This window comes from Chroicocephalus ridibundus, chromosome 2, assembly GCF_963924245.1.
Source record: "Chroicocephalus ridibundus chromosome 2, bChrRid1.1, whole genome shotgun sequence".
NCBI classification, from domain to species: domain Eukaryota; kingdom Metazoa; phylum Chordata; class Aves; order Charadriiformes; family Laridae; genus Chroicocephalus; species Chroicocephalus ridibundus.
The window spans coordinates 75,078,351-75,089,776 of record NC_086285.1 but is presented as its reverse complement, the minus strand read 5'-3'; the positions used below and the strand labels follow the sequence as shown (position 1 = coordinate 75,089,776).

At 39.9% G+C, this 11,426-nt stretch overlaps 1 protein-coding gene across 2 annotated transcripts in view; it reads right to left on the bottom strand.

The window, feature by feature from the left end:
- Positions 1-4,630: 4,630 nt before the first annotated feature.
- The window catches only part of LOC134510710 (uncharacterized), a 164,041-nt gene continuing 157,245 nt past the window's right edge, over positions 4,631-11,426 (bottom strand). For both annotated transcript variants that reach the window (XM_063323962.1, XM_063323961.1), the window contains exon 18: positions 4,631-4,730. In XM_063323962.1, coding sequence (XP_063180032.1) covers positions 4,712-4,730 — 19 coding nt within the window. In that variant the 3' untranslated portion in view covers positions 4,631-4,711. The remainder of the gene's footprint in view (positions 4,731-11,426) is intronic.

Sequence of the window (11,426 nt, the reverse complement as noted above, 5' to 3'; positions counted from 1 at the left end):
TTCTATTGTTTGACAGTTTTTGTAAAAGAAGAAACGAAAAAAGAATACCTCAAATTTTCTGAGCTATAGCGGGAACGAAAGGAAGACTGAATTTTAGTGTCTCATAAAAAGACAGCAGCATTAAAAAAAAATCTTTAAAAAAAGTTGAGAAATATACATATTTGTCTGCGTCCAAACATGTTTCCAAACATTATGAGTAGCACTGATTCTTAACTGCTTGCAACATTATTACTAGCAATGTCATGTGAATCAATTCCAGCTTCATGCATTGCAAAATGTAAAAAAAAAAAAAAAAAAAAAAAAAAAACGTTTGAAAGAAGCATTCAAAGAAAATGCATAAAATGAGCAATACGGACCAAACCTACCAGCTGAGAATGGGCAGAACCGCGAGCTGGTCATGACAAATAATTAGCAAAAGTTACAAGCTGTTAACTTTAGGCGAAAGGGCAAAAGTGTTGAAATTATAGAAAAAAAAGACATCAAAAGTTGAGGGTGCTGTATTTACTTCAAGTAACTTTCATAAACATGGTAAGTGCATTTTCTGTGGTAAGAGTTGTAAATATGGGAATTGCTGTCCTGGAGGCAATCTTTGTTAAACTAGTGTAGCCCTACAATTATAAAAACAAAAGCTGGCTAGTATTAACCTCGGAGGAAAGCTCAGCACCCCTTAAGTATTGCAAACCCCAGCTCTGACACACTGTTGTTAAAAAACTTGCCGGGAAAAGAAGAATTTACATGGATGTGCCTAAAAACACCCTTGCTGCCTATGTCAAAGGCACCTTGGTGGCATCCTGGTCTGGGTAAGGCTGCCACTGAACCTCACGCAGAACTAGCTGTGACACTGGGGAAGATTTTCCAGCCACTGCAGGAAGGATGGGGTGCTTTACAAGAAGCGAAAATGAACTCTGTTTGAATAAATTGCAAAATTGGAGAAATGGAAAGCAAAGGCATGAACAAGGGAAGCTATTGGGAGTGCCAAAAGTCATACTGTCATGAGAAAGGCACAGCCAGTTACACCAATGCCCCCCCATATTTAATACCAAAATGTATAAACATGAGTGTGTACACGTCCTTATACATATACAGTGTACTTTGGTGGGGTGATAGCATGTGCTGTCGCACCTGGGGCAATAATAAAGCATGTAAATGTCTCAGGTTAGCGAAGGTCTTTGGTCTGCTGTTGGCAGAGGGGCCCTGCCAGGCACGCGTGGTGTAACAGCCATACCCTGACTTACGGAGCCGGACCAGCAGCAAATGCCTTCGAACCAGTCCGATACCCCCCACCTACGACTCCCTGTAGTAACTCTGCAGATAGATAACTTGTTTCTAAATCGTCCTATTTATGAACATAATGGACCAGCATAATGGACCAGTAGTATCTGGGAATTGTTTATTTCAGTCAAATTATGAATGCCTGAAGCACTGTTGTTACAGTCTTCCCTGATTTATTTAATAAACTGACATGGACAGACTGAATGATGAAAATAACCATATACAGAGAATAACCTCTTTGTAAACGACTGAGGAAAAATCCCAGAATAGATTTATGGCAAGCTGCTCAGCATCGTAACACAAGGAAACAGCGGAGTGTTTTTTTGTTTCTGAATTGTGACAGCATCATGTTTATGGATACGTCCAAATGAACAGAGATGCAGATCTTTTCTAGGGGATGATTTTGATCTCCTGCTCTTAGATATTACAAAGTGCAGTCACATATTCCTTAGCCACTGTGCACCCGTTGTTAGTATAGTCTGCTGCTTACCATCCTGTCATTTCAGATCTAAATCTTACATGGTTTTGAGTCGTCCATCAATAATATACAAATGTAGAAACAGACTCTTCCAAACAATAATAAATTTGGAAAAAATTGTCATCTCAAGCATTAAGTCAAGGAAAACTGGTATTCAATTCAGCAAAAACCTTATTGAGTGACAATTAAAGGCTGCAGCTTTCTTGCATTTCCTCGTGCATAGCAGTGTCTTTGTCCATTGATTTGCCCTAAGGAAAAGAGATATAATACATTCCCCTCTTATTCCAGAGAATCCCGCTGTATTCCAAGCCCAGAATGGGTTTGGTTCAGATGGGTAAGAGAAATCTCTCTCCATGCCTCATTTCCCAAATTTTATAAGACATGCTGGAATCAGTTACTTAAGAAAGCATCTTTAGTAACTTCAGACAGACAGGATTTTATATACAAAAGTGTTTAGGAAAAGCTATTTTCCCTATGGAAGTCAGGATTTTAATGCATACAAGGGCATATCTGTGTAAATAAGAGTGTCTGCTATTCATTATCTGCTCATCAACATTTGTTATTCATTACTCATCTGTTTACAAATGTAATGCAGTCAGAAAGCAGAAATAATACTATATGACTTTGGTGACCAAACATACACCAGAAACAACAAATAGTAAATAGACGGTCAGAGAAGTTCATCTTATGGGATAAAATTTGCCCACAGAAGACATTCTGTAAAAATTTGTGAAAACAGTCCCAACAGATTTGTTGAAAAACAATGTGGTTCAAACAGAATCTGTAAACAGAAAACAAAGGAGCTAAGTTTGTCAATTAACCTATTTGCAATTAACATTTTGTCTTAGACTTTTACTGTTTGGAACAGATTAAACGCAGAAAGATAGTTAAAAAAAAATAAGTCTGCATTCACAGACTTCATTCACCATGTCCAAGACCATGTGCATACAAGATGTATGTCTGGGTATGAGACACGCTTTTGCTCACCTGTGACTTATGTCAGATGGACAGATCTGTTCCTGGCAGCTAAATAGCATTTTTAAATCTGCATCACTACCTGGGCAGTAAAACAGCCGAGAACTTAAACCTTAAATACATTGGACTGGTGGCTTCTAATTGCATCTTCTCCAGATTCAGAAAATTACCTCCTGCGAAGGCAGAGGAACTGTGTATCCTTGTGCCAGTGGGGTAGAACAAAATGTGAACTGTGCTCTTGTGGAGAGTGTGTTTTTTTGGATACCTGACCAAGTTTGGATTTTAAACTTTCTTTTTTTTTTTTTCTTTAATAGTCTTCCAACAACAGCAAAATGGCTATGAGGTTTTTCTAAGAACACAATATTTCCTAATTTGCTCGCTTAGACCGAGCTTTCTTTTCAAACAGATTGAAGGGGGCTAGGAAAAAGAAGGTGAAAGAGGAAAGCAAACTTCAACACTTTTGGTAAAGCATAGATGAAAATCCAGGAAGGGTTGTTGCCCCCCTTTAGAAATATTGTGCTTTTTCTCTGGTCTTTCAGTAGTCCTAATGAGTATACTGACTACTCCGTCATGCACATAAATTATGAGCAAACAGATTTACCACAGAGGCATCTAGAAACTCCATCTGCTGTACAGACAGGTAGAAATGGGCAGCCTGCAGAACAAAGAGTTAACACCCTATGGTGAGATCAAAGCCATAGCTGTATTAACACATATATGTGGCTATTTGCTTTAACTGCCCCTAAAAATTATCTTATCTGTTTTTCCCAATAATCACCAGTAATTAGCTGCTTTCTTGCAGACATCACTGCGGAGGTAGGCCATGGAGGGAGAACTGAAGGAAAAAAGCTTCACAACCATCTTCCTGGCAGGACAGACAGTAGCGGAAGGGCCTGGCATATTCATGTAAGAATTTGATGTTCCATGGCAGTAAAACAAATGCTGGTTTAATTGCAGAAAAGAAGGGAAGAAAGAAAATGAAGACAGAGAAGGTTCAGGTCTTCTTTTGTGGTCAGGATTGGCATTCCCCATTCCCATTCCATCCCCTCTGCCATCTTCACCCCAAGGATCTTTTTTCCTGCCTCCATAGGGCCAGCACCCCAGTTCCAAATTCAACAGAACCTAATCCCAAAGGCCCTCAATTGCTAAGGCATTTCCTTGTTACTCCCTCCTTTTTGCACACCAGGGTTTTATTTTTGGCTCTTGCAAACATTTTAACCATGCCCACCACTGATGCTTCGCTAGAAATCTAGAAGTAGAAATCTACTGCAGCAAGCAGAAAGGGGTCAAAGGTTCAGGGCAGTTTCCATAAGCCTTCAACCGGGTATGCAAACCAGTTGGGTCTGCAAAACTTGTCAAAAGAACTTGCAAGATCAGGCTGCCTCCTGGGGTCCTCTGATTGTACCAAAAGCCTCTAAGCAATGCCTTCTTCCCTGCTTGAGTTAAGAAACCAGATAGCAAAAATTCTTCTGACAATAATATTTCCCACTTGTAGCACAGTATTGCAAAAACAGCCCCCTTTGTGGTATTTCAGCAGTTCTGCCTTCAGTTCAAGCAGGAACCATGAAATACACCAAAAAAAAAAAAAATGTACAAAGTGAAATCAACTGCTAGGAACCCTAACAAATGGGTTATGGTTCAGCTTCAAGTTTTGGGCAAATATGTTGCGTGATTTTAAATATGGTAGAAAGATTCTGTTTGTATTCGATTTCACCTCAACTAGTTTGCCTTTCCTGAACAAAAAGTTACTAAGATAACCAGAAACAATTGGATTGTATTATTGAATTTGATGTGCTTTGTTTGGAGAAAAAATGGTCTGGTGTACTGTGACCAATTATCTGTTATAATGAAGCTTATTTTTAATGGAGTGTACTTTTATATCCTTATTTTTTCCTCCTTAGAAGATAGCAGAATTCGGCATCCGACAAAGATGTAAATTGCATTTTCCTTTTCACACAGGACAGATTTCAACTTCTGAACCGGCAGTCAACAAAGATTCCCCCAGCTGCTGGAAAAAAGTAAGTATTTATGAAGAAAGGCATAATAAGATCAGAGGGAAGCCTGTCATAAAAATGCACATTGCATAATACATGATGGATCAGTTCTATTATTTAACTTTTGCATAGATATAACAATACAGAGATATGCTAACCATCATAGTCAGCATTAATTTACAGTGGGAAAAATAATTAGAATCTCACTTTTTCTGAAGAATGGAGTGAAAATGTAAACAATGCTTCCCTCCAGGCAAGTGCTTTATCAAGTTGACAGGTGCATTTGAATTTCCATGGGTGGGGGACATAATAGGTTATTTATGTGTCATTTTAATAGAAAGGCCCAACCATCAAGATGGACAGGAGACTTTATCAGTACTGCTGTTTGCAACTAATCCACCAATTTAATACCCCATGAAAATACCTGCAACAAAACCTGGACATTTTTCTTTTCCACTCCATTATAGGCAAATCAATATGGGTGCTATTCATCTCAAATCTTTGGCTCAGCAGGTGCCCACAACACTGAGCTCCTCACAACACTGGTGCATTGGCACAGCCGCATAAGCATCGAGACTTGGAGTTGTGGTGCAATCAGTGACTCCAAGACAGGATCACAAAAGTGCTCTTGGGTCACTACTTCACCCCCAAATAGAAGTAAGCAAGCAAATAAAAAACCAAACCAAACCTTGTTGGGGTTTTGGGTTGTTTGGTTGGTTTTTTTTGAAAGGAAGAAGATGACAACCCACAAAGTTGTGGCATAGGCCCTTGCAGGGTGTCTCTGCCAGTCAAGACTCCTGTGCTGTCTGCTTTACCTTCCTCTTGGAGCATGAAGCTTCCTACAGTGGCAGTAGTTGTTGCATGGGCCAAAGCAGCGAGCCCCCTGCACTGAACACTGCAGTTGTGCTTCCTTGTCATGGCTGTGGGCTGAGACCTGTCTTGCGTGAGGTGACGTGAGAACTCATGTGCAGGACAAATAGACAGCTCCACCCCACAGTTCAGGCACAAACAAGATCCAATCCCGCCAGAGACTTCAACACCCCATCAATTTAGTGACAGATTATTTGTCTTGGAAACCTTGACTTTTCATCAATTTTGCAGGTTTCTGTAACTGATTTTTTTTTCTGTGCGGGTACAGTATTCACATCTACACAAAAACGCACATACCTTATTGTTAATATAAAAAAATTCTGCTTAATTATTATACTAATCATTAAGTATACTAATACACACAGCAACAGGTTTTATTTTTAACACTGAAAACATCCAGCACAACTTTTAAGAGTTTTTGATTACCGTATTTAAAGTAGAGACTCCCTAATTTTCACAAACATGTGGCATATCCTTGGTTGTGGAATAGCCACAAGCCAGAAAACCATTATGCACCTCCTAGACTTAACAGGATTATTTACATAGATTTGACATAAAAAAAGGAAGATGCTAAAATGTGTACTTCAGTCACACCTTCTTATGCATTAGCTCTGCTAAACACTGCCCCTTTTTGTCCTGTGTTGGACCGTGAGGTTCATTGACACATAGCCCTGGTCTGACCCAGAGAAGCCACACTCCAATTTCTTCTTCCCTCTTTGATATTTTCATCTGTACCAGCACACAGCTTCCCCCTGTGCTTGTCTACACAGCTATTCATAACACATTTGTAACACAGAGCATATGCTGACACCTCCCCGGATCTTCACTGGTGGGTGGGTGTGTCTACACAGTCAAAGTCTGGCCTGATCCACACAAGAAAAAAAGTATTTTCCATTAGGGAATATTTCAAAAAAAACTTTTTCAAGAGCTGAAGGTTTTCATTATTACAAATCCTTGCTCATCTGCGTGCAAAAGTTCAGTCTCCAGATTCACGACCCACCAGGGTCTACATAGACTGGAAAGACAGTCCCTGGTGAGCTTGAAAAGCCTTAGAAGAGATCTAAGAAGGATAGAGGTAATGAGATCATCCACCATTCCCATGTCCACTTAGAAGCTGGTCCTAATTCTGCAGAAACAATTCTTTCCTAAGAAGCACAGGTACGGCTCCAGAGATGTTACAAGGATGTAACTGGGAGTATCTTCGTGCCCCCTGGGTAATTCCTAAGACTGGCTACCCCTGAAACTTTTTGCAAAAGCAAGCGATTCACAACGACATCAATTTGATTAAAAACAGACCTGGGACGTTTCCTATGCTCAGTCTTTCAGTCTGCAAAGCTCATGTATCCCTGTGGTTAATTAGGAAATATTACTCATAGTAAGATCCAGTTATAATAAAATGTATGTTGCCTGAACATAGTGTCTTAATAAGCCTCAGAAACAGTCACTGCCCTGTTTTCCTCCCACTACTTCAAACTTGGTGACCATGTTTTCTGGCAGGAGGACAATGCCACTTCTCCCACCTGCAAAGGAGGTCTGTATACTGTCTTCCCTCCCAGGGCATGTGGTTGAACCTCTGACCCAACACAAAAGAGGAGGTCCAACTCCATGAGGCAGAGGGTTTGCTGCACACATCTGCCCTGTTAGCCTGAGAACAAGCAACATGAGATCTGCGACATGGTGCATTGCCCACATGGGACACTGCCCACAACACGAGCTTGCAGAAATAACTTTTGAGCAGCCCAGAACTGCAGCTGAAGAGGGGGAAGCTGAGACAAGGTTGCTGCTGCCTGGGCAATTTATCCATGACAGCCCTCTCTCGTGGAGCTTACAGGAGTCAGGCTGTAGAGCAGATGAAATCCCCTGGGAGCACTCACAAGCAGTCGCACATGGGCCAGGAAAAGAGAGCCCTGGGAAAGACACGGATTGGGACAGCACAACTGGCATCACTCAAGCCCTCAGTCCACAACCAACGGGGAGGTTGTGCCTCTTCCTTCTGTGAAAGCACCTTATATTTCACTCATGTATTACCACCAGAAGTACATCACACGCTATAAATGGTAAAGCATGGGAAAGAAGCTTAAATAAATTACTTTGCTTAGTCTTAACGAATCTATTAAAAGGCAGCTCACTCTGTGTAGAAGACTACAATAGCAAAGACGCACAACTGCAGGATGTTGGGTTGGCTAAATGAACAAAATTGGAAGTCTAAATTTTCAAAGTTTTATACCAGTGTCTATTTTTCGCTCTGCTTAGATAGTGACTCCTTTCACAAGTCATGTAAGGAATGTAAGCAGCGTGTCAGTGCACCATCCTCATTACATCGGACAGCAGATACTGAAACGGAAGATGACTGTTTACTCCCTAATGATTCTGCTTCAATATTGATAGCTTAACAGATGACAGGTTTTTTCTCCACTCACAGAACCAATGAGAGATACTGCTATTTTATACTGGATTTGTTATGTAGTGAAGGCATTATAAAAAAGGTGAACATTGAAAATTATTTTGGCCTGAGTAAATGCAAGTTGATTCAGCTTATGCTACGTGGGAGAATACAAAAAATAGCACCTGTAACTGAGATGTTGCCTTTCAAAAGAGTAAACTTTGAGAAAATGATTAGTAAAATCAACAATAGAGTTTTAAATATATAGATCTAATATCTTTTCACCATTTGTTCTAAGTAAATTTTATGTCTCTTATAGTGGGATTTGTGTCACATTTTATAAATCTTTAAATTCAATGTAAAATGTACACTCTATAGTAGTTTAGATAATACAGTAATTTCATATCTCATTAAAAACTATTATGTTTTCTGCTTTGCATGTGTGCTTGATTCACTACAACTTTGCTGCTTTTATGCTGGTGTAGCTTCTTTGATGAAGTAAAATTAGAGTAAGTGACAGCAGCACAGGTGTTAATCATGTGCATACATTTTATGTTATTTAACTGTAACCAGAACATTTCCCCAACTTAGTAGAACAACATATCAATCAACAGAATGCTAAGAATAGAAAAACATCAACCAAATTGTTTTACTATTCAAGAAGAAAAGGAGCAACTGTACCCAAGAACAGAGTAATGCCTTCTTAAGTCAGCAGAGTTACCAAATGTTTAGCTGATACTTTTCAAGGATTGAAAGCACCAAGAAAAAAGCCAGTTTCTGTATACTGGCTGCCTAAAATCGATTTAAATGACCGCCCCAGTTTTTTGCTACATGTAAAAGTGTGAGTTTCCAACCAGCACACTCTGTACTTTCTTAGCTCCTTGCCGGTTCCTTTTCTTGTTATGTGTCTTATGGGGTCAGTTGCACCCCATTCAAGGAAGATCAGAAAACACTCAGCACATCTGCAATTTCAAGCATATTTTGGTGGCTCGGTTTTATGGAAATACTACCAAAAGACTGTTGACTTCAAAAGTGTTAACACACAGAGAATGGGGATGCTCCATTTTTTTCTCAAGTTAAAATATATATTGGGAAAAATTATTGAGAAAAAGTATTTTGGGATCCTTGCTGGGTGTTAAGCCGCGGAAGTGATATTTATGAATCATTGTTCATTTATATTAAGGATTCATTTCCCATCATTACAAGAGCATCAGCAATCTTGCTTGACTCCTTTTATTTAATCACTTTTCAGCTGACTGCATCTTGCAGTTCTAGTTAAACTTAAAAATTAAAGGTCAGGCTTCGTTAGTAAGCAATCACCCCTCAAAAGCACTGCTCTGTTTGCCCAGACTGTTTGCCTTCTTGAAGCAGGACCAGCTCCAGACATAAGAAAAGCCGGCAGGTGCTTGGGAGACGAGTTTTACTTCTCTGTCTACTTCACCCGCAGCAGTGCCCCAGCAAAAGCCAGGCTGGTGGCTGCTGCGGCAGCCAGGGCAGGTCCCTACAATGGGGCTGCTCCTCCAGAGACACCAAGAGCAAGAGGTGGTTTGGGATTCTCCACCATAACTGCAGCCCAGCAGTAGACACCACCTTGTTCCTGTGGTAGCAACATCCAATTTTACCTGTGCTGCAAAGACACTGTGACTTTGACATGCCGTGGACATGGACTGAAGACGCCAAGGTTCGTTGGATGTAGTTTAAAGCAGCCTAGTGCTATAGTGTCCTGTCTGGCAGAAGCCATTTCAACAGCACGCTAATTTGCCTCCCAGAGTTAGATCGTGTTTAGTCCCTTGGAACTGGAGCTATCTTAAAACCTGAAGTGCAAAGTTTAATAATCATTTTCACAATCCTGTTTCCATTTCCTGGGATAACACTAGTATTTGTGAAATAAGCGGTCTCTCCAACTTCCAGCGCAAATGGATTTATATATACAATAATTCATTGAAATAGCATTGCCAGAAGTACTGCTTTAGTCTCCTGTGCTTTCAGATGGTGTAGTTCTCTTTTCTAAAAAAAATCAACTTGTCTATACTTGTGGTTTCCTTGCAGCTTGTTTGCACCTGACAAATATAGTCTGCATGTAACACACAACTCTTTACTGACCCATTTGTCTAGCCATAACTTTCGGAGACAATTCTATCTATTTACATCCAAAGCTTTCATCTGCATATCAAGATCATCTGCTTCTAATACTCAGACAGGTGACATAACAAAAATGTTCTCAGAAGTCCCTGACCAGATAGCATCCTAAGGAGAGGCAACCCAATTAGGTTCCGGTGCACCACGCTGCTTGGTGATTTGGGAATTTCGAGAGTGGCTGTTACAGAGTCAGCCTCTACATGGGAAGAAAAAAGAAACGGAAACAGGCACTGAGCATCGTTACAGCACAGCACAGTCAGGCAGTCTCAGGAAGGAGGGAAGTCTTGCAATGGGCTGAAACCTCAAAGATGTCATACAAGGGACTACATCCAAACTAAGAGCTACGTTATATAGCTGGAGGGTATCAGCTAAACTACAAAACTACAACTGTACAACAGAAGAAAGATGCATAAACTCAAATGTCTTGATATTATTATCTTAAATGTTTTAAGTTTATTATTGCCAATACCTGATGGAAAAAAGATCGTGTTTCTTTCACGGCTAACTTGCAAGCTGTGTTAAGTTCCACTTCTATACTGGTTACGTATGAATGAAAAAAGAAAAAGGGCATACCATAAATTTACTACAGATTTTATAGAGAGTTTAGACAGCATTAGATGCTCAGCTACCTAACAAATTACTTGATCTTTGCTTCTTGTTCAAGTAAAGGATTTAGAAGTGGCAAAGAATAAGGAAAATGCAATTGAACTGGTATGAACAAACTATGTTGATTTAGAAACTAAGCCAAATAAAAAACATTGCAGTAGAGTTTCTAAAAAGTTATGTTTGCAATTTAAAATACCCATAGGGCAGATCTGACTTACATGACCAACACTTAATGTATAATACGTGATAAGATGACACATGCAGTTTTGAAACTTGGCAGTAATTCAGAAAAAGAATACTTTGCTGGCCATTAACAATTTCTGAGCAATGTATTCATATTTATTATGTATGTCTGTAGTTGAGTTCCTGAGTGATTACAGTTATAAAAGTGTCTTCTCATGTAATCTTAGGACACCAAAGGCTGCACTGCAAAATGAAACTAAGGACTAATAAATGAGCTACCTTTTTGCTCGTGCTAACGGTACACCAAATCCACATCTTGAGCTTGCTTTCTGTTAGCAAATGCAAATGAAGAGAAAATGCCACCGATCTACAGGGGTGCAAAAGATACAAGAATTGAGTTTGCACTTTTGTAAAGGCCCTTGAGGGGTCTGGGGCTGTGTGTGGGAGTGGGGAAGAGAAGCAGCATGAGCATTATACCGAAATGTTTTAGCACGCTTTAATGCAGCTAAATAACCTCATACAGGGA